General features: G+C 44.2%; 1 protein-coding gene across 5 annotated transcripts in view; it reads left to right on the forward strand.

The window, feature by feature from the left end:
- The window catches only part of SETX (senataxin), a 631,151-nt gene that overhangs the window by 242,909 nt on the left and 363,552 nt on the right, over positions 1–24,690 (forward strand). For all 5 annotated transcript variants that reach the window (XM_086924766.1, XM_086924768.1, XM_086924765.1 and 2 more), the window contains exon 7: positions 12,154–12,325. In XM_086924766.1, the coding sequence (XP_086780892.1) occupies positions 12,154–12,325 (172 nt within the window). The remainder of the gene's footprint in view (positions 1–12,153; positions 12,326–24,690) is intronic.

A 24,690-nucleotide genomic window follows, 5' to 3' on the forward strand; every position in this document is an offset into this window, starting at 1 on the left:
TGTCAAAGGGACTTATTCTCTTAGCTCCAACCTGGGTAAATCATCACTTCATTAGTACTTATCAGTGCTATAGGAAATATCAGTTCGCCTGTATAATAGGCTGCCACTCTGCACAGAGGGGTCCTAAGCAGCTGAGTCACTTAAGGCATCCCTATCGCGGGGAGATCAGTCTTGTGATTGGGCACCTGAGATCTTAGACCTTTGGTACGTACGACTTCCTCCAAATGTATATAGATACTAAGAGGCTTGAAACGAGGGCATGTTATGCGGCTGAATGGAAATGTTTGTCCACTACTGTAACTATTTAAATGTACAGTCCTAACATGTTAATGTACAAACAATACTTTATTTTTTTTAGATCTGTAAAAAACAAAACCTGCACACGTCATACGTGTACATTAGGATGCCGTAGCTACTTAATTGCAAAACCACATCAGTCTACCTTTAAAGTTCTATTTGTGAAAACATTCTTTGAAAGTTTAAAGCAATTTATACCCGATCCGTTCATGGGATCTAAACCTTGTTCTTAGTAGACATCTGAAGACCTTTTTTAAACCAATACATTCATGCCCACTGCAGTTCCCTTCTTGGAAAGTAGTATTCATAGTAGCAATCACATCCTTGGCAGTCAGTTGCATGCTTTGCCAGTGGAAGTAGTTTTTACACAAATACATAAGGGCATAGTTGTGCTGTGAACATACCCTATTTTGTGCCCAAGGTATGGTTGCCATTTCACGTTAATCATTTGTTTGAGCTAACTTCATATTTCCTGCATACGTCATTTGCTGAAAGAGGTTTTGATATATCAATTATATAGTACATTGACCTGACAAAGTACATTTGCAACAAAGCTATTTGTTGCACTTGACCAAAGGCATGTTGGGAAACGTATATTGGACATATGCCAGGTGTAGTCGAATATGTGAAGTCAAGGCTAAGCACACAGTATACAACTTAACCTACAGCACATTGAACTGTAAAGAAAAGAGCAACAGTGGCCTTTCCAGGTAATCTACCATTAGGTGACATATGCACAGCTGTTATGCAGGCATCCACGCATACATTTGCCATGCAGTACGGTATGGACATTGAAGCCTGATAAGAAACGTGTGTCGCATAGTCTGAAGACAGCTGACCTCACTCAATGAGACTTAATATTGAAGGTTATGTTCTAACCCTCCCGCCCCTTCCTCCACTTTCAATCTCTTAAAGAAATACACAATTTGTGAATAATTATAATCCATTAGAAAGATGTAAAAAAAAGCAGCATGAGTCGTCCGAACTATGCGTAACACATTATTCCAGCCATCTCGCATCTTCACTTACAAACTCCTGCTTTGGGGATTGACAACTGCTTTTTAGTCTATGTACAGCTTTTTATCTTTAGCAGCACATGCTTTAAATGGAAAGTTACATACCTATAACAGTTTGAGCTAGAGATGGGCATGCGCCTTTCCCACCTCTGTGCATGTGAGCATGCTTCATATCCTCTGCTCCCAACATATTATGCTAATATTCCATTTCACAGACCGTACACTGGTTGTCATCTCATCACTAACGCTCACTCTATGCAATAATCACAATCTGAGGTTCAGTCTATGTCCTGTCCTAGAGTGTTATGAGTTTCATAGGTGGTATTGAAACTCCTCAAAACCAAAACCCCTTCTTTAAAGTAAAACAACTTACATATTACGAGGCCAAAGCTTAATGAGTCATATGAAACCTACAGCACTACAAGCTGCAAACAGGTTGTTACAGATAAGTAATGTTGTTGTTATTCATGGTGGGCCAGTGCCATGGTTCCCGCCTAAGCAAGAGATTAAGTCTGTACTGGATTCTGTTTGAAATGTCCTTTAGGCTCATTCAGATGACAATTGCACAGGTTTATTCACCTTTAGTATCATTCTTTCGGGAGGATACTCTAACTGCTGATTCCCCACTGCTCTCCCTCTTTCCATTCTGTGCAGTAGATAGCTGTAAACGCTTTTAAAAAAAGGTTATAAGTTAGACACACAGTGACTTGCAGTTTGCCTCAGCTGACCCACGTCTGAGTAGGCAGAAGTAGAACAATGAAGAAACTGACGTTTGTATGCAGGGTTGGCACCTGGATGCGGCTCTGCTCTGCTACTTCTAGGGAAGAGCGAAGTATCTACGGAACCAATGCGACAAAACCTGAAGTATACAAAAAAGTGATGGATGGAATGCTTGAATTAACACTGGCAGTAACTCAGGGCTGCATGCCAGTCCATTGTTGTTTTACACACCGTGCAATATCAGTTTGGACTTAGCCATATGCAAATCAGTCGACCCAGTTCCAGTGGGAACAGTCCAGCTAGGCCAGATCCTTCCTGAACTGGAGCACAAACATCCCAGGACCGGTTACGCCCCTTATTAGGGCTCCTCAGCAAAACCTGGCGGCACACAGGAACTGTTGTTTAGAACCGTTGAAACTTGTCTGGCCCCTGTGTATATTCTAAAGGTGAGGAGTCTTCTGATAGAGATTTCTAACTGCAGATTCCTCATGTTTAGATTAGATACCCTGGCAGTGCTTATGAACAGGCATCAATACTTCTGAACAGGTGACAGGGATCCCCAACTACGTTTGGGGAGTAGATTTAAGCCAGAAAGCTTGCAGGAGTGAGTGAGCAAAATGACATTCACTGCACACCTGGCTTTCAAGCAGTATTGCTTGGTGAATGTGTGCTCTGATGCACATGTTGCAGCCTGGCACTTGCCTAACACAGGATACCACCCCTTGCTGAATGCTTTTGTGGCATCCTTGGATTTGGCGGAATTGTCCTGTAGCCCTCCAAATCGATTTTGTGGCAGGGTGTAACAATTCTTTAGACACCGGACAGTCTTATCTAGACAGCGGCCTCTTATGTACTGCCTTTAACTTTTAACCGTCAGCCAACTCTACGAAGTGCTTGTCTTCAACACAACATTCTCTCATGTAACATAACATAATCTGTATTTGTAAAGCACATGTTCACACAGAAGAGCATCTTGGCGCTTAATAACATGTTTTTTCCTAGACCTGGGCGTAGTTTGTGTAGCAGCACTACACGTAGCTTCACGTTGTATACTTTGAACTTCACGTAGTCTGCATAGTGTAGATGATTACACTGTGTACGTGTCTGCACTGTGAAAAAATTGCAAATTAATTGCAAATGACATCATGCACAGTGTCAGGTATGATAAAACCAGTATCTCTATAAGCTAAAATGCATATAGAACTTTCACAAAAGTGAAACTGAAAAAGTAGCAAGCAGTGGGAGAGGTTATGATTTTGGGATCCTCCCTAACCTAGGGGGGAGTATCAAACAGATGCCTTGAAAACAAAAAAGCACATCTTATTGAACGATTTGGTGGTGGCCCCATCCTCTTAGGACCACCCCAAGCACAGTTATCGGCAAAACACAATTCCCAACCAAAGACCCTGCAAAGCATTATGGGATGAGATTAGCAGTGGGCAGTGAATATTATATAGTATCCAATATCAAAATGATTCTACAAAGAGCTGCAGTTCAAATGGTGGTTACTAGATGTCCCTCACAAGTCAAATGCTTGTTGAAAGGGTTTCAATGGTTTTGCATTTGACTCGTGAGGGTATCTAGTAACGACTAGTGGAACTGCAGCTTGATGTAAGAATAATTTCAATGCTTTGCATTTGACTCGTGAGGGACATCTAGTAACGACTAGGTGAACTGCAGCTCTTTGTAGAATTATTTTGATATTGGATACTATAATATTCACTGCCCACTGCTAATCTCGTCCCATAATACTTTTCAGGGCCTTTGGTTGGGATTGTTTTTTTTGCTAATAACTCTGCTTGGGGTGGTCCTAAAAGAATGGAACCACCGCTGAAGTTCAACAAAATTTGCTTTTTGTTTATGCTCTTTGTGTTCAAGGTATATCCTTTTTGCTCCCCCTAGGTTTGGGGGGATCCCAAAATCATCAGCTCTCTCATTGCCTAATGTTTTCATTGTTAACGTTCACTTTTGTGAATTGGTTTTATGCTTTTAAGCATGTAAAATTGCTTCTTCAAAGCATCTGAGGATGTTGTTGATTTAGCTGCTACACTACGTGATGGGGCACAGGGTCAGAGCTAATTTGCATAAAGCCATTATCTGACCCAGGGTGGTGTGGAGTGCAAAAAACGATGGATTTAGGCCCAGATCCTTGTACTGGGGTGAATGTAAGACATTGATCTACCTTCTGTCCATCAAATTGTTTTTTTGTAATTTTCTCCCTGAGTGTACTGGGGTAGCTCAGACGTGGGTCCCAGAGCCTCCACACCACTGGAGTCAAGCTAGCCTGGCTGATGAGAGGTGTTACCTCGAAACCGGTCCGGTCCTCGGATGCTTGATTCCGGTCTGGGAAAGATATGGCTGTTGTAGTTCGGACTGGACTGTTCCCATGGGGCACAGGGTCAGAGCTGATTTGCATAAAGCCATTATCTGACCCAGGGTGGTGGGGAGTGCAAAAAACTATGGATTTATGCCCAGATCCTTGTACTGGGGTGAACGTAAGACATTGATCTACATTCTGTCCATCAAATTGTTTTTTTGTAGTTTTTTTGTTGTTGTAATTTTCACACTACGTGATTAAGCACAGTTTTGGTACTGTACTACGTGCAATTTGCAAAGTGCGAATTAGTGCTCCTTCAGCATAGCGTAGTATTATGCACAGGGTTATTCTTGAACCAACTCAGTCATACTCACTTTACCAACCTCAGAAAGATCTTTACTGAACCAGGTGAGTTTAAACCTGTGACCATGAGGTCAAACACAAGCCCCTACAGTAGAGACATTAGTCCACTAAGCCACCAGACCTGAATGTGTTCAACCTACAAGCTTAAACCTCTCTTGGGGTCAAGCTGATTGTCTCTTCATCTCTTTCAAGGGATGAGGTGGAGAGAAGAAAAGTCAGAGTGACTGAGTGTGCTATGTGAAAAGGCAATACTAATTCAAATAGAAAGGTGGCCTGAGCCCTCAGCACTAATTTGTCTGGAAAAATAGTGCTATGCGTTGACTAAACTGACGGCACCTGCAGCTCAGTAACACTACATGCAGTGGTTATTACAATAAGGAAAACATTCTTAAAAGTGAGCTGCATAGGCTCTAACTGTGTGCACTTGAGGAACCTCCGAACCAAATTAAGGTCCCTATAAGGTATTATGAAAGGTTTGGGGGGGAACCTATATCGATAAACTCACCACAGCAGGGAAGGTTAGTCTGGTAGACTAAAAAAGCCAAAAGAGCCAACATAACCATTAACTCTTCCCGCTGCAGAGCCTTGGACGGCTGAAGATAAAACATATTACATATCAAAAAGTTTGCCTAAGGAGGATCTAGATTGTGGCTAGGGCTCCCGGTTTTATGGTATTTGGGGAGAGGTGTGGCGCCACAGCCAGGGCGACTGACACTGGGCGCTGGGGATCACAGTTCAATCCCTGGCTCCTGCGGCAAGGGTCTGACCAGCACCATGCGACTCTGGGCAATAGCTCTCTTAATCTTCCTAACGGCTCCCAGCGCCTTGAGAACCCTTCGGGGGTGATTCGTGCGCTATAAAAGTACTGGATTTTTTTTTTGTACATTTCCGTCTGTATTTATTGCTCACTTTTCTGTATTATCCATTTTTATTTTGTGTATTCTGTATAAATCAACATGCAATGTGTATTTATTTAACTGATAAATGTTTACTCACATTTGCATTTCCAAAAAGTTTCAGCAGTATACAATGCAATAGCGTTATCTGAAAACACTTGCATTCTAAAATTTTATAAATACTTGTAGATCTGCACTTAATTAAGCCTAATTAGGAAATCTACGGTCTTTTTTCATCCCCCCCACCTCTCAATCTGTACACCTACTGACCTGGCACTCATTAACAGAAAAATAAATCATCCAAAAAAGGCCGATTTTTTCCATTTTTCTGTATTTAAAAATAAATACAGACAGAAAAAATTGTCGTTTTCTTTCTGTATTTATCTGTAAAAAAATCAGTTCAAATGGAAAAGGGGTAGCCCTAATTATGGCCCATACACCAGTTCACGAACTTTTCCCAGAATCAAGATACTTGGGTCAAAGGATGTTTCGCTGCGGAGATGAAGTCCACTACTTTCAATGGCAAATCAAAACTGTAAATATGCAGCTGGTCTTCCCAAAAGGGAATCTGAATTGTATGGCAAATGCTCGGACCCCTGAGATCTGGGTACCACACTCTTCTGGCCCAATCGGGGGCAATCAGAATGACTTTGACCGGGTCTGTCCTGACTTTCTTCATATCTGTAGATATGAGAGGTAACTGCGGTAATGCCTACAGAAGACCTGTGTTCTTTGCAGCGGAATGCATCTCGAAGGAAACATTGTTGTGATTATTCTAGTTCACAGTAATCATGAGTGCATGTTCTTAGCAGTGGCAGAATGATTCTGCTAGGGCATGCTTACCTTGGGGTGGGGACACCATTTGTGGTCCGTCATCTGAAGTCTGCATAACTTGTCTGTTCTGGCATTCAGGGACCGTAGCCATGTGATTATCCATCAGCAAGATTCCCTGATGGCTCAGCTACTTCCAAAGGCGTGTGATATCAGACCCAGGATCCCAGCCCGCTCTGTTTGTTGCCACTGGACAGTCATGTTGCCCTCGTGTATCTTTACCAGTCTCCCTTTGATGGTCAGTAGGAAGGATTTGTGCTCTAGACATTTGAAATTCCAGTAGATTGACATCGAGCTGTGCATCGCTGAAGACCATAGACCTTTGAAATCCATGGCCACCAGGAGACCTTCTCTCCCAGAAGCCATGCATGCATCACTACTATGAGCTGTAGGTGGGGTATGGAGAGTGGACTGCCACAAGTCTGGTCAATGTCCACTTGCCTCCATTGATGGTCCTACACGGTCTACTATGAGATGCAGATAGTATCGGATTGAATGATCCAATGCTGAACCCACTGAAAGTGAAGGTTCCAGAACAAAGACATCATGTTCAATCTGGTGCATGGGACAAGGAGTATTCATGAGGCTAGGAGCTCAAGAAGCCTCAGGCTAGTCCTTACCAAGACTCTGGATTGAACCTGACACCCAGAAATGATATCTGGAATGTCCTTTTGGCGCGTCAGGGTGGTGCGAAAGCATTGAATGCCACTGTTGCCAGGGTAGTTCCTGCAGAGTGATAGTCTGCAAAAGCGTCAGGTGGTACTTTGATTCGCTAATAGAAAATCCCATAGATATCAAGAAATTGACTGTCTGGAGGTGGTCCGCTATGGACTGGCCATTCAAAGTATTGCACTAGTATCCAACCCCACTGTGACTTGCAGGTTTTGACTGCAGGACTGGTTTTTGAAAATATGTGTCATGTAAGTACAATGACCAGTCTCCTGGATCTAGAGCAGAAAGAATCTGATTTCTATAGCAAATACAGTTAGATGATGGACGGAGTGCTTGAAACGTTTGACACCCCCAGTCACAGATCTGGGTTTAATCCATCATCGTTCTTCTACTCACTAAACCACCCCAGTTTGGACCCAGCCATATGCAAATCAGTCTTTACCCATTTCCTCATGAGAACAGTCCAGCCTGAACTGCCAGACCAGGTCCTCCCTGGACCGGAAACAAGCATCCTGGCAAGGGTTTAGGTGTATCACCCCTCATCAGCCTGGCTAGCTTGAATCCAGGGGCTAAGTGAGCATTTCCCGCGTGTGGGCATAACCTGCCAACTTAGGGCTTTGTTTGCCTATCTATACACACCTATCAATCATTAGTGCTAAATTTGATTAAAAACATGTTTTGGTAGTGGTATTTTGTTTGTTGTCTGTACCATGCAACTTTGATTTGTGAAATGATGTCCTTTTTTATGTGTACAGGCCTGTTTCTAGTGAAGTAACCTAGCGATGCATTGTAACTGGCTAAACAGTATCCTTTTCTTAGACATTTTTCACACTATTTTTAAATTACTTTTCAGACAAGCAGACATTTTTCAGTTTCTATGGTCCATAAATGGGTAGCTCCTCTAGTCCAATTTGTCTTTGTATTCTGGTATTTTTAGTCCTGTTTATCCCATTATAAAGTCAGTATTGCTAGACCCAGAAGGCAAAGAACAAAATAACTAGACTAAATGATATGCTGACACATGGACTTGGGAAACTGAAGATCTCTAGAGAAGGCATTCTGCCCAATCGGTCTTTTACTTGCTCTTTCTTATGTGATGAATTGTTCAGTAGATAATGGATATGATACCTCAACTAAGCGGTATAAGGATAATGCAAGTCACTGAGGTGTACCAGGACTCTGCAGTGCAGGAAAATGCCCTTAACCTTTTGTCCTTTACTGCGACACCCTGGAATTTAAACAACAATAGTTACGTCAAAAACGACACATGGGAGGCGAAGGAGGGAGGGGACCGGTGCAGCCATTGGGAGATCCAAGTTCAGCTTGAACTTGGGGAGATGGGTGGAAGCCAGTGTGAAGTGGATGGTGATAGAAATATTCTGCACCCTATGCCTTAATAAGCAATGCAGAGCGGCTCTCTACCTACAATAAAAAATTACGTTAAACAAAAACTGCTAGTAATCCTGCATAGTAATGGTTAACATATACACAAGTGAGCAAATGCTATCTCCCTTAGGTGTCCAAAAAGGCACTTGTTGGGCCTGCTTTGAGGACCTTTATTTTTTCGAGATGGTCTATTTTTAGGTCTGGTGTTTGCCAACACCTTTTCATTTTATTCAAATGAAATGTGTAATATACTTATTGGCTTTCAGCCAGCTGTCTTCAGCTAGTGGTCTGTTAGTGTTTCATTCACATCCTTGTTCCTCCCATCATAGCTTATACTTGAACCATCGACTCATCTTTCCGAGTTACAGCATTTTGCTCTTGTGCAATGTGCACTAAATACAAAAATGAGTGCCCTTGTACCATTTTACATTGTACAAAAATAAGCAAACCTAAAAGTCATCATCCAAGCCCAGTCACATTGGCTTTGTCAGTGCTGGTTATTCATTAGTTCTGCCATTAGTCAAGTCCTTTCGAGGTGGATTTAAAAAAACAAAAATACACATAGATAATATACTTACTTTCTAAGCTTTAAGTCTAGTCTCTGCATCCATTGGTCTAGTGTAGTCATTCACATTTTGCAAGTCTCATCCATTTCCATATGTACTGCAACCCCTTTCCAAAATGGTCGCCTATTTGTGCACATCTTCGCATGAGCTCCTTACCCATTAGACAATGGCTACTCATGCTTAAGCATGTGCACATTTGGGTGGCAGTCCCTAGTGGTCAAGGTTTCAGATTACTTACGTATGACATTTCCATGGTTTCACTGTATGGAAGAATGACCTTCTACTGCCAAATGTGTGAAGGAATAAAATCCATGTAAAGCGATAAATATCAGCAATGATCAACCTTGAGCAAGGAGAATCTCTCCAAATGTAGAGAAAATACTGCAAAAGCCCTGAAACCAACCAACTAACCAACTTCTCCTTTCTAAGGTGATTGCATTGTAAACTGTTCTGACTGGTGTCTGAGGGACTCAGCTGCACACAGGTGTACCTACTGCTGCAGTCAGTGGTGCATCGGATTTACCATCTCGGTCTGCTGCATGCACTCTCTTGCGCTGTCCTCAGCTAAAGTTGAACTCCTCTCCTGCTGAAAGGGAACTTCAACTTGCTGGTTAGGTGTTGGACCCCGGCTGAGCTGATGATCATATTCCTCTTTGGCTCACAAGTTGCTCTTTGCTGCAGAAGTGAGCCCTGAGAGGCAGCTGTCAGGCTGCTGCTTTATAACACTAGGGCCAAGTTCAAACTATGATTGTCATGGACATGAGCAGTCTGTGAGCTCTAATGATTCCAGAATCGATACACCACAGTGGATGATGACCGAACACACTGTCTGCCACGACGAAATACATATAAGACATTCTGTATTTCCTACCTGCCACCCCCAGTCTGCATGATGGCTGCTAAAGAGGTGGGCCACACTGCAGCAGTAAGTTGCGACCCCAGTGAATTGCAGAGTGCCCTGATGTTTGGACCCGGAGGACATAGCACCACCGTGTCAGCAGCATCAGAAAGAAACTATGCCGGCCCAACCGCAGAGCACTATGGAGCTGGATCTGGGTTCTACTCAAGTAGAGTGGATGTCTGGAGGCAGCCTGGCTCTTCTCTATTACTATGTAATAATAATGCCCGCCAGACTCATTCGAATAAACAAGCCAGGCCCCAGTTATGATGGTGTCCATGGCTACCAGTCACCACCTTGAGCTTGACCCCCCCCTCAAACACCTAAAACTGCTAGTGACAGCACACAGGATGATTATAGTAAGGGCTGGAACCTGCTATTGAGTACCACTGCTCAGTAAGAGCTGCTGCAGCGCCTCATCGCCCAATTCACACTGGAGAGTAATTCATGGTCATCATATATTTTAATGTAATAAAATGTGTTTACTGATCTGCAGTGCATGGCATTTTTGCTGGTCTGGCCTCATTGCAATGTTTTTGTAAAACTGTATTACAAAACATTAAAAGATGACTGCTGGCATTAATTCGCGCATAGGCGCCCTTTTTTGTTTTTGTATGAAATAGAAAGTTTTACACAAATATAAAACAAGCATTTGTTGGAGAAAATCATTCTTGACTATAAGACCTACTGCCTTTGCCAATGTTTTTTTAACCATGTTGAATAGCATCTCTGCTGCTGTGGAGCGTGCCCCCCAAAAAACCCAAATATGATGACGTGGCCACTGTTTTATTTTGTAGTCGTGCGCATGTGTTCAACATGCATGCACACACCTGTAAAAGGAACCTCTTAAAAAAAATACCCATCTGAGAAGGATTGTGCTTTTTTAAAACATAATATTAAAAGTCTTTAGAATAGATTAGAGATCCGTCGCCACCTAAGGGAGGTTGAAGTAACATGACCCACAGGGGAGAAGCAACATAAAAGGAGAGAACACTGGCAAAAGAGCACCGTGGAGTGTGAGAGAGCACCATGAGTGCAGGTGGGTGTAATGTGGTGGGTGAAGCACACCAGGAATACAGCTGGAAAACACAAGCACTGTCGTGCAGTATTTAAAAAGAAAAACAGTAGTTTCCTAAAAGGAAGCATAAAAGCCAGCCAGTTAAGGAGATTTGAAAGAGGCTATGTTCCATGGTTGAGATAGCACAAGATGGACAGGGTGAAACAAGGAAAGTCATTCAATAGAAATCAAGCAAATACGAGCGACAGTAAAAGCCAACCTCTGGTAAGCAGTGGGCGGGCTGCAAGGCCACTGTTTGTCTTTCACATCCAGACAACTTGCCCTGTCTGGTAGCTTCAAACTAAAAATCACTAATTGGCAAAACCAGTAGTCTGCCAGCCAACTCAGACGTATTGTCTATGCTATTGCTTGTTACCCTAAATCCATATTACAGGCCCTTTTAAACATGTATTTAGAAGTGTGTACTTTCATGTGTGTTGCTGCTTCACTGCCACCATCTATGTCTTTCAATGCAGTTTGTAATTTATCACACCATATGTGATTTATTTGGTTGCACCTTGATTTGTAAAAAGTAACTGCTCTTATGTTTGGTTTTATGCCATATTTTGCCTCCTACCTTGCCAATTAATACAAAAAAACGAAATAAAAAGAAAGCAATTTGGAGAAATTGTTTTATACATGCCATAGTATTATATCACCCTGCATGTGGAATAATTCATGTGCTTCCTCCACGCAGTCTCCTCGCCCTCTCCTTGGTATTACGAGTGTACTCTGGAATCCCACGCAGTTAATGTTTCTGAGGCATGTGAGAGTGTACTGTTTAATCAAGGAGTAAGTGTGGCCCCCTGGTTGGTGAATTTGATGGAGGAGTTAAGATATGTTAAAAAAAATCCTTTAAGTATTGGGAACCTTTTACATACTTGATGCTTTGCAATGTTCTGTTGACTCGTTCTTGGAGTTTGGGAATTTCCTCTTCCAGTTGCACATTTGAATCTATGGTCACACCCAACTGCTTGTTATTGTAATTGGTAATATAGAGCATTCTTTATATTATTCAGTTGAGCCTGTTGTGTAAATAGTTTCAAGAAGTGAAATAAATTCAGTCCGCCACCCCCTAAAAGAAAGAAAACTGCTATTCGTTTGATCTCAGAAAATGTCATGCTTCTGTTTTAGGCAGTGGAGATGATCCTTTTTGGCCAGCTCTACACTGCTTCATGGTCATCCTGGACAGACTTGGTGCCAAGGTCTGGGGACAGCTGATTGACCCAATCCAAGCTTTCCAGACCATCATCGACAGTCGGAGCTACAAGAATGAGATTGAAAACATTCGGCACAGCACCAGGAGGTCAGTCTATAACCCATCACTTTTAAGGTTTTGGGTTTCGTAAGCATGTGCCTGAGTGGCATTGGGTGACTTAACCTGCCAGTTGCACTGTCATGATCCAGGTTTTTACATCTGCCAAATACCATAACACTGTTTATTGGCCAACTGTATTTGAGGCATTACTATTATGATTGGTTGATCTGTCTATTTTGGGTGCTTCAATCTTGTTTGGACCTCTGTGACTCATGTTATCCAAGTTTATAACTACTGAAGTCAGTCTGCTGTTAAATATATAGACCGGGCATGACTGCAAATGATATAGCTATGTAGATGGAAGCAGATGTAAAGCAACAGTGACCTCTTCTGCTGTGGGGTAACTTTCTGAATACTATGTGCAGTCCTTAAGAATTCACTCACTTCTAAGACTTGTTGAATGACCTGAGCCATTGTCATGGTGCCACATAAGACGTAGTGTTGCCTGAAGTTGTCATGGTGGGGAATCAAAATGCTATTGGTTTTTAATATTTTCTCAATGAGTTTGGCACTTCTATAGTGATTCTTGGTGGAAGTACCACCAGAGTATGATACTTCTTTTACTGATGCTCCTAGGTATTGAGAAGCTCCAAGTTGCAAGACCTGTGCAATCCCATTTCAGAACTTAGTCCAGCTTGAATTGCTTGGATGATTTAAAGAGTAAAAGAAAGCGAGACAAATCTCTGCTCCATCCTGCAACTCAAAATCAGACCCATAAGTTCTGTGAGATTGTCTGTCCAAAGTATCATACCTCACATGCGTCTTACAACTTAGTATTCCCTTGGTGATCTTCTACCCTGCAGCTTATTCTGCTTATCAAGGAAGTGATGCTATTCTTTTTGTCAGATGCTTCTGGCTGCCTCTTGCATGCCTTTGGGCCCACTGGGCCATAAGTGGCTCCAGGTGGACGTTGCCATTGGACCCTCCCTCACACTAGCTGACCTTGTTGGACTTGTTCCAGTTCATGCTTCCTCCCCAACTATACTTAATAGTCACAGTATTTCACTCTTTTAACATTATGGTTTCACAGAAAACAAACACTCCACTTCTGAGTTTTTATGCGAATGAGAAAGTTCATGGTCAAATGACTGGACTGGCTTACAAAAAAAGAAAACTCTTGTGATGCATAATATTGAAGCAATCTTAACAGCATGACCGCCTATACACATAGGATGCGTGTGGAGTATAAAATTGCACTCTACACTCCCTGGGCGATTTAACTCCATGGCTGCTAAGGCAATTCCCCTCCTGTGCTGAAAAATTGCTATTTTCATTGTTTTATGACGAGCTGGGCTCGTCATCAGTGTATGAGGAGGCTACACCATGACGAGCCCAGCTCGTCATGAGTGTGGAAGGGGTTAAGCATGCCGGAAGCATCACATATCTGGAATTCATTGATAAGCATGAAAAGGAGGATCTAAAGGACAATGATTTGTCTTTTCGTATTTTATTTTTCATTTTTTTCGCATTTGCAGGCCTAAATACCTGCAACCAGGGTTCATTTTGAAAAAAAGAAAGGAATGTAAATGAATGTGCTTACCTGAAAAACTAGATTGCCAGGGGTCATTTAATGTCCTGAAGAAGGCCTCTGACCCCTAGTGACTATTCTGGCTAAAACTTGTTGGCCACCTCACCTGATGCCAAGGATATGTAATTTGTCCCACAGCGCTGCAATCTGTTTTTAACCTTACCTCTCTCTCACCTATTGGTATAGGAGGTCATTTTAACAAAACTACTGCATGGATCTCACCAGTATAACTTTCCAGACACACTCCTTCCAGTGAGACGCATCGCTCACCTGGGGAAGAGAGTACCCAGGTGCAGAGCCCAATGATTATGCCACACAACAAAATGCACCAACAGGAATGATGCATTCTGCTGGAGGTAAAGATGATTTGAGGGTTTCCAGGAAAACTCCTGAGAAACTCTGGCACAGTATCCGGTTGGGCTCACTCTTTTGATTATATATACGTGCCATCTTGGACCCGAGTGGACCCACTAACTTTTGCTCCTATCTCCCTTTCTTTGATTAGTGAAGGACTACATTATTTTATATCCTTGCAAAACCATCTCTGTAGTCCATTACTCACTTGGTATTTTTGATTCAGTAGAAAAAAGGTCTCAACGCGATTGCAAACCAGTATTCTGACCACCATTTTGAAACACCCTTTTATATCCTATTGAAATTGCCCGCCAATTCCAAACCAGGCAGTGTTACCCCGAAAGTTATACCAGGTTTCTTCTCAAAAATAACATTGCTTCTCAATATGGAATCTCCATTCATTTACATCTGACAAAAATCGGATTCACCGATAAATGCCAAATTTACTTCAAACTTAATTGTAAAGATTTTTTTTAAACAATAAAACCTACATTTCTTTCTTAAAAAGAAGTAATCTGATAGAGCCATCTATCCGCAGAGTCCTTAACTCAGAATGTTCCCCAGGCATCAGACTAGATCCGGAAAACTTTCCGCAGCAGCACCTCTGCATGCCGGGGCCGGCGCCGCACGCTCCGCCCTGACTTAGTCCACGGACGTGAAGTCAGCGGAGCCATATATGCCCCTCCCTGTGTGCTGACGTCAGTTTTCTTCTTTTCCGCGACCCAATGTGGATCCTGGAAAACCAGCGGTTCCTTGGTCTGTTTTTCTGGCCTTCTCGACGCCTTCAGCGTCACGGAACAGTGTGCAATGCCTTCGGGCTTTAAGGCATGTGATACCTGTGTTTGTCAGATGTCTGTCACAGACCCACATGCCCGTCTGTATGTGGTGCCTAGGAGTGCACCACGACTCCAAAGAGTGCGACGCCTGCCTGGGAATGAAACCGAAGTCTTTATGGGAGCTTCATATGAAATTGCTGGTCGCACGGCAGTCCGGCCCTGCACCTTCGCGTCGCCGCTCTCCCTCTTGGGATCAAGCTCATTCCAGAAGTCGTTCCCGCGGACGTCGTTCAGAGGCGGGTAAGCACAGGCGTAAGTCGCAGAGGTCTTCTTCCCATACGCTGGTGCCGGCTCTTCTCGCTCCCTGCCAGGCCCAGCCGTCTGGCAGTCGCCTCCTCCGTACACTCCCTTTCCGGGTGCCGGAGCGACGTGTGGCCCAAATTGAGGCTTATTCTAAAACACTCCACTTTTATTTTGGGTCACCCCCTTTCCCTGGTGCGCCTTCTGATCCCAATAAGGTGGAAGACACTCATGTCTGGTCCTCGCGAGCGGATTCGTCCTTGGCACCGGTTGTGGGCATCGACTCCGGTTCGGGAGCTGAAATTACGCCAAAAGGAACCGGCCCAGAGGGTCTTCCCAGTCACCCGTCCAGCCCACCCCTTAAGTCACTGCATAGCCCTGAGCGTCTTCCTGCGCTGACGTCGGCGGCTGCACCTGGCTCGACGCCCTGTTCCCCACATGTTGCAGTGGAGTCGACATCAGACTGCGCCCAGAAGCTATCCCCTTTGGCGGTCCTCGACGTCCAGACGACTCAAACTCGACGCCAGTCGACGCTGGTGCTGACGTCCATGCCTCCTCCATTTCATGTGGTTGGTATCCTACCCGACACCTCGGATGTCGATGCGACTCCCACATGGCGTCGGTCGAAGCCGGCACCTACGCCTCTTATGCAACAGGTTTTTTTTAAACACAATTTTATTAAGTATTAAGATAGTTATCAACTTACAGTATAGATGTTTGTTTTTGGATTACATTTATACATATAAACCAACAACGCAACAGGTTGACGCTCCTCTTGACTCCCTGATCTGAGGTCGTTTCGGCCCGTGGTACAGGTACCTTGTGTGGCGTGACCTCCGGATTAGCCTCAGTCATCTCCACTTTTGATGTCTAGTGGACGGGTTAGTCTACAACCGTCTCCTGATGGTTTATTGTCACCTCCCCGGATGGCGACTGAGGCTAGTGCTGCCTACGCACGGGCTGTTCACAGGGCGGCAGCTTTTCTTCATTTTCAGCCCCTTGTGGTTTCCCTGCCTTCTGATCCTTTGTTGGATCTTCTCCACATGGAGCCGGTTGAGGTGGAGCCTTTGCTGCCCCTTGGGGTATCTTTGTTTGACATCCTCCTGGGCACATGTGCGAACCCTTCCTCTGGTGACCTGTTGATCGGGCCATAGCTTGTCGACCCTGTCCTGCCAGCATGATCCGCTCTGCCTATCCCTTCACCCTAGAGCTCAGGGCCTAGTTGTTCAGGCGGCCTTTGACTTAGTCTTCCTCCGCCTTGCACTGTTACCTCACCTCCAGGGAGTCGAGGGGGTTGGACGCATGTGGTCACCATCTTTTCACCTCTGCTAGTGCTGGCATCTGCACATTGAATACGGCTTGCGCATTCGCACACGTCTACCCTATGTGGGGTATTGCAGGCTATTGGGTAACTGCCATAGCCTTGGTACGCTCCTATGGAGTCTTCTCTACGGACATATGTTCGAGGGGTCATGGTCGTTCTCTTTTTCTGCCGTTGGCACCTCTCTCTTGCACTTCGGTTGCAATTTGCTCCAGTTGTCTTTAGTGATTTTAGGCCTAGGCATGGGTTCCTTGCTGTGAGGCCATTCCCTCGCCTGCCTTCACGAGGTCCTTATGTTTTTTCAGCATTGTAGTGATTTTCTAATCTATAATGGCTGCTCTTCTTTTGCTGGACCCTTGTTCCCTTCACCTCAGGCGCTGTTCTTTCACGGCTGACGCCTTGTCCTTGCTTTGCAAGGGACAAACGCCGCTATGCGTTACGTTTATTGCTATTAGCGCAAACATGGATTCCCCCTGGTCTGTTTGTGTTGTCAGCCCTTGCTGGGCTTGTCTTTCAAGTAGCGGATCACATGTCCGTCTCTGCTCTACATTGCCTTATGGCCTAGTCTTCTGGCCACTTTCCCAAAAGCGTTTTTTAGTTATTCCCTGCTGTTACCGCGCAGGTGTTTTCCACACTTCTGCTTTGGGTTCATTCTCTGACACTCTCAAGGTGAGTGTTCTCTTCAGGATACTCGTTCCTTGGGTTCCGGGACCTTCCGACCTGCTCAAAAGGGGTCCCGACAACCGGGAGCAGTTCCAAAGGGACCTTAACCTTAGTCCCAGTCTTGCCACTCGCCTGGCATGTCTTGCAGGTCTTGCAATAGGTGTCAGAGGCAACTCTCATCCTGGGCCAATAAAAATGCGGGACCAACCGCGCAAAGGTCTTGTCCTGACCCAGGTGTCCAGCCAAAGGTATTTCATGCACCAATTCCAATAGGAAGGCCCGGTAGCATTGGGGGACCACTAAAGCCCTCGTGGATCCATGCATGAAACCAGGGTCAGGCCTGTCCACTTCCCTTCCCTATCTAGGGGCAGCTCCATCCCAAGCGCTGCACTAGCCACCCCGGGTCACTTGCGACACTGGGGATCCTCCTTGTAGTGTCCAACCTCCCCGCATTCGTAGCAACGGACAGTTCTTGGCTGCTGACTCTTGTCAGGGTAAGTGGGCTTTGGGGAACTGGACTGAGGTGGGGTACCTACTCCTTTCCCAAACTATCTGTTTTGTGGTCTTCGTGAAAAGTCCTTCCTTTTATCTCCTCCCTCTTTCTTCTGGGGGAAACCCTGTCCGCCTTTCGGGCCATCTCCCCCGGGGCCCTTGTGAGACACCTGTGTGCTAACCCAAGTATCCACCTCCTCCGCAAGCTCACGGGGATCGGTCTGCTTGCGGTCCACCAGATGTTGGCGCAGCTCCAGAAAACATTTATCCAAGAGGTGCGCTCTCAAAAACAGATTGTACAGGCCCTCATAATCATGCACCTCGCTACCACGCACCCAACCATCCAGAGCCTAACGGGCGTAATCAAAAAAGTCTACCCAATTTTGTGTGACCGCTTATAGCTGCCACGGAACTTCTGGTGATACCTTTCTGGGTTGAGGCCAAACTACTTTTTAAGTAGCGCCTCCTTCATGGGGGGATATCTGAATTGGTCCGCATTCTCTAGGTACAGGAGGGTGTCCCTGACATTGGGAGGTATGCATCGATAAAGGCCACCTCCCCAGTAGCTCTCAGGCACCCCATGGGCTGTCAAGGCCACCTCATACGCCTCCAACCACTTGGCGATGTCATCCCCCACAGTGTAACTCTCTATCACCACTTTGGGTAACCAAAACTCTTAGGCTCATGTGGAGCCCCTGGTACGCTGCCACCATTAGCATTTCCTGGCACACTTAACTGCAATGCTCGCAGCTCCAACTCCTTAAGCTGAAGCTTGTGCGCCAGCTTCTTCTCCTCCATTGCGAACCTTCTATCCTCCCTTCTTTCTCCCTCTCTTGGTCTAGCTTGGCAAGCTCCCATTTCAATCGCCTCTCTTCCCTCCTGTCCTCATACTCTTCTGACGACGCACTCCTCCTAGATGCACTACTGCCTGCACCGGAACGTCTTCCTGGCAACACATTGTCAATCACATCAATGTTCAGTAGGTCTAGTTCTCCTGGAGCACCCGCCCCCCCTTGTGCGCCCTTCCCCTCCTGTCCCCCATCCCCTCTTCCCTCTGGGTGGGCCCTTACCCATGCCCTCAAGGCTGTACAGAGCTCCTCCTTCGCGGCTCTCCGCCCAACAGGCCCCCCCATCCCCTGACAAAATTCCCTCAGCTGCACCACCGTATACTCTTCAAGATCGGCTAGCTGGAACTCCATTTTGACAGGTGGGGACCCAGATAAAACAAAGAGAAAGCACTAGGACGTGGTAACAGTATTGGGTCAACACAGGACTCTGCACACTCTGTTTAGACAGTGGGGGGTCAATTGATTAGACTTGAGTACACAATAGGTGTCTAGTCAAATTGCGGCGCACTCTGTCTCACTGGAGGGTGCTGTATAGCCACAAGTCCTTATCCCACCGCTCGCCAACAATGTAGGAACTGGAGTACTAGTTCCCCAGGGGGTAGCTTGGCGCGAGCAGGCAGGCACCGGAAAGCTTAGGTGTAAAGTGACCATACAGCACACACATCCACTGAGCCAGTAAACACACACAATAATGAACACAACACCAGCTGGTCTATTTAAAATCAATCAGCTTTATCTAGATCAAGGTTCAGGAGTGTAGTCATTCATGGTAATCGGTAATCAACTCAGTATCCTTTCAAGAGCATATTTCATTAGACGGGGAACATTTCATTGAGCATCTGAAAAACATTTCATTAGGCAGGAATAAACATCTCCTCATGTAAAGCAACCATTTCATTATAGAACTGTAGGCATTTCATGAACCCTGGCACTAGGTAGGAGTCAACCTGTCATTGAGAAGCAGGCAACATTTCTTTATGCAAGGATAAGCATCTCATTTGGTAAAAAAATGACCATCCCACTATGTAAGGCAAACATTTCATTAACCACGAGCAAACATTTCCTGAGGTAACTCTATGCAATTCTCATCTCTCAGTATTCATTCAACCTTTCCTTGAGCATAGGTAAAACCCTGATGCAGAGAAAACAGGCATCATTTCATTATCCAGGAATAACCAGGCCACTAAAAATCCGGCATAAATGAACAGTTCCTTAGTCCGGGCCTAGCAGCAACTGGTTAGCAACTCTTCCCCAGCCAGGGGTTAACTCTACTAAACTCAAGGCAGCAATGTTTAAGGGTCCCAGCCAGCTCCTGGCAACTAGGGTGCTAATAAAAAAGACCGCTCCGCAGTAGCAGGGGCCTGCACCTTAGCATTGATTAGCAATGGGAAGGCGCTCAGACGTAAGGCCAACAAAAAAAAAGGTGGGAAAAATGAGGAAAGGGCGAAAAAACAGGGAAAGACAACCCTAGGGCTGACAGGTCTAACACCCAGTCCCCAAAATGATGAGTCTACCCAGGTGGATCCTCCCTCCCTTTTGTATTTTTCTGAAGTCTTAGATGATGGGAATAAGAGTGCCTTCAATAATAAAAGAATTCTATTCCTCTATCCACCTTAAAGTTTAATTTTTTCTCTCCAAAGCAAGGTTATCAAACCTCATGTAGTTAGATCTACCTTTTAATTGCCAACACGCCTCCCTATTATAATCTTGGAAGTTCAAAACAACTACATTGCCTTCTTTGTCGGCTTGTCTGATAATGATTGGCTCGTCAGACTTCAAATCTTGTAATTCTTTTTAACAGAGGACTGCCGTAGCTATCGCCTCTACTTTGGCGGCCTTTTTGGAGTGGTCTGACCCTATCTCTCCTCTCTCCTAATCTCAATTACTGAGTAGCTACCGTTTATTGCAGTATTATACCTCCACATGTACTGAATGCACTAACGGATACCCCATATACTTCTGGCTGCTCACTAGGGGCTTCTCTGAATCCTGCTGCTTTTCCTTTGCACATCTATTATGTATATATACTCTGACCTAGTATATCATTAATATTATACTCCTTTATATACTACACCCCTCGCACTTTCAATATAGTATTGCACTGTTAACTACCTCATATCTCTAAAAACTACATATCTCCTCACTCTGTATACGTGTATCTTGTTCCAGTGTAGCACTAATATTACACCTCTAGATTATCCACTGTTATAAGCTGTACCCTTCTTCCTCTATCCCAGTACTGCAACGACTGCTACCTCATACTCTTATTATTACTATTACTATGCTACCTCATACCTGTATTATTACTATTAGTGTGTTTATACCTATGCGACCAGTTATCAGAAGTGGAAACGGACACTAGTTACACCTTATAACCATTGGTATAAGGGATAAAGATCAGAGTAGCCTCAAAAAACTCTATGTTTTGTGTTGGAAGAAGGTGCGGTATATCTGGTTCGTCCGCCCCACATCAGAGTTGTGGCAGTTATCATTGGCTACTCTGAAGTGAATGTGCCAGCCTCACCCGAGGCACCTCTGGTCTAGGGTGCAGTGTCCAGAGATTTGAAGTGAAAAAAGGGTGCAAAGTAAAGTGTGCAAAAAAGGAAAAAATGGTTAAAACGGGAAAAAACAGCCCGAAAGTTCTTTAATGGGGGTTGTTTCTACCACATTAAAAATTGAGTGGTACGATGTTAGACCGAGTTACTAGGTCTGATAGTATAAATTCAAAAAATACGTCGACATGTTTCAGCTCCGTTAGGCCAGGAAGGGTCTGCGGAGCTTTCGTCAGGACTCACAAACATAGATATATAGTACTTACACTATTTGTGTAGTCTTATTTGGCGTGCAAACACTCTTATTTTGGTTACACAATTGGGGAAATTTTCCTTCTTAATCTGAAATGAGACGAAACAATAACGTCCATATATAACATGCACACACACACCTAATTTCATTTTAGGTATTGCATTATTTTCTCATAATTTGGTTTAAGTAGCATTTTTTATTGATACCAAAACACATTTAATATTTTTGGAAGGCAAAGGAGAGTGAAGATGATAAACCTGTATTACCACTAAGGTTGAATAGGAATTCAAGGCAAGAGTAAATAAAACACGCTAGGGTTAATATTACATAGCCTGTTTCAGAGTTGCATCGTAGCGCTAATCAATATAGCAGGAACGGGGCGAGCTAGCGCTATAAGCAGTGCGTGCCTGTTTTGTTAAAACGCTGCATGGTTGTTACGTAGCGCTTGTGGGGCAGAGCGGACAAGACATTTTACAATTAGTTAAGAACGCTGTGCATTGCTGGTTTAGAAAGATGGGTTCGCCTACCTGTAGCCAAAAGAGTTTTTGCTTCTCCGGGGTCTCGCTAAACTGACACTGAGAAGATCAGAGCTGTTTAGAGAGGGGGGACTCTGTTAGTTAAAAAGAGAGTGGCTTGTCTTACCAGAGTATCTGAAGGTCTTGTTTGTACCGGCGCCATTACCCGCGTGTATGGAGAATTCCGCCTTGTGCTGACTCTGCCCCGGGGTGTGGCTTGGCTTGAGAGCATTGGGATTTTTAAAGCTGCCTAGAGCGTCACGTCGGACGTTCTCAGATGCTGCATATTTTTTCTTGGGTTTCAGTATAACGCGTCTCTGATAACTTTATTGAGACACAAGGCTGTGTTTTCATTGTGCGTTGTTTCAATACATCAAGATACATCAAGATACCTGCGTTTTTTATGGGTTTCAGTATATCACGTCTCTAATAACTTTATTGAGACACAAAGCTGTACTTTCATTGTAAGTTGTTTTAATACATCAAGATAACTTAAGTTCTTCAATAGGCAAAACGGTGCCAGGGAATAGCATCGTTCAACCCCTGTTCACAGGTTTTGAGGCGGTCCACCCACCTCTGTTCTTTTTCGAACAGACGGCGCTCGCAATTGGCACTTTTGTCAGTGAGCATTTCCAGTACTGTCCAGTGAAGTTCTTCACATGAGTGACCCACCTCGATGAAGTGGGCACAAAGTCTTGTGGTGTTTTTCTTTAATCGAATGTTGCTTTTATGTTCGCCAATCCTTAGCTTTATTTTGCGACAAGTCATGCCAATGTATCTTTTATTGCACTTACAGGTGATCATATATATGACGTGCGATGAGTTACAGTTCGTATGCTGACGTTGTGTCCATACCAGTGTCTCTGTTAGCTGTAGCGTTTTTGATACTGTAGTGGTTTTACAGGCTACGCAGGACCCGCAAGGGTAGTGGCCAGTTACAGGGTTCATGGTAACATCTCTCGTGATGGATTGCAATTGTTTTTTCAAGGGACGGGTATGGACAAGGACATCTTTTATGTTCTTAGTCCTGCGATTGGCAAACCTCGGCTTTGGCCAGTTGAAAGTTCCAGTGTTTAGGATATGCCAATTTTTCTTTATCAGCTTGTTTACCTCATAGGTTGATGGACAGAAGGTGGTGACGCAGGTCGTTAAGTCCTGTACTTGTGCTTTAGGGTAGCTTTGTAGAAGACATTCCCTAGGCTGGCTGTTCGCTCTTTTTTTGCAGTACTTTATTGTTCTTGCACTGTAATTTCTTTTTGACAATTTTTGACTTAGTTCTTGTGCCTGGATCAGGTAGTCTTCTTTCTTGCTGCAATTACGTTTTAGCCGAAGAAACTGGCTGAAAGGAAGATTATCTCTGAGAGGCTTTGGGTGGTAGCTCTGATACGAGAGCAGACTGTTTTTTGCAGTTGGTTTTGTGTAGGTTTTTGTATTCAAGATGTTATTTTCTACAAAAATCGTCAGATCCAAGAAATCCAAACTCTTGTTGCTGGAGGTATGCGTGAATTTCAACCATGGGTCTAGATGGTTAAGCCAATGGATAAATTGTTCTAGATCAGATGATGTGTCCCAGATTAGGATCACATCATCTATATATCTCTTCCAGTAGAGGATGCTGGTAGAGAACATGTTAGCTGCATTGTGAATGAACTTATTTTCGAAATTGCTCACATACAGCCCGGCTACCGATGGAGCAAAGGCACTGCCCATTGATGTACCATGGGTCTGTAAATAAAGATCTTCCTCATAGGCGAAAAAATTTTCTGTCAGTGCCAATTTGCAACATTCGAGAATAAAGTGTCTCGGTGTATTGTATAGCCAGTCTTCAGAGTAAAGTATGTCTTCCAGTACTTGCAGTGTGTCAGTTTGTGGCAGACTAGTGAACAAAGATTCCACATCCAATCCTACTAAGGTCATTGTTGCTGGATCAAATGATTTTGCTTGGATCTGTACTAACAGATCTCGAGTGTCTTTTAGGTAGGACGGTGTACGTTGTACAAGCGGTTTTAAAAATTCATCCGCGAATTTTGACAGCGGCTCGAGGACTGACCCTATTCCAGACACTATAGGTCTCCCCGGAGGAGGGGACCTATTTTTGTGTGTTTTCGGAAGTGAATAGAAATAGGGAATTTTTGGGTCCGAGGTTATGAGGTATTCAGCTTCCTTCTTGGTTATCCAATTCTTAGTCTCTGCTTCGTGGACCATACTAGATATTATGTTCTGTAATCTTTCTGTTGGGTCGGAAGTCAGTTTTTTGTAGAATCTTGTATCCGATAGGAGGGAGAGGCATTGGTCATTGTAGCCATCTTTACTTAGGATTACCAGTGTCCCTCCCGAATTGCATACCTTTGAACAGTCTTTAATGAAAGGCGTGGACCTCCTAGATAAGAACAAAAAAACCTTTCAAAACCTCTCTAAAAAAGAGCGAGCCGCACTGGAGTCACTAAGAGAGAATGATACAATAGTGGTGAAACCTGCTGATAAAGGGGGTGGCATTGTAATCCTAAGTAAAGATGGCTACAATGACCAATGCCTCTCCCTCCTATCGGATACAAGATTCTACAAAAAACTGACTTCCGACCCAACAGAAAGATTACAGAACATAATATCTAGTATGGTCCACGAAGCAGAGACTAAGAATTGGATAACCAAGAAGGAAGCTGAATACCTCATAACCTCGGACCCAAAAATTCCCTATTTCTATTCACTTCCGAAAACACACAAAAATAGGTCCCCTCCTCCGGGGAGACC

The sequence above is a fragment of the Lissotriton vulgaris genome, chromosome 5 (assembly GCF_964263255.1).
Source record: "Lissotriton vulgaris chromosome 5, aLisVul1.2, whole genome shotgun sequence".
In the NCBI taxonomy this organism is placed as follows: Eukaryota; Metazoa; Chordata; class Amphibia; order Caudata; family Salamandridae; genus Lissotriton; species Lissotriton vulgaris.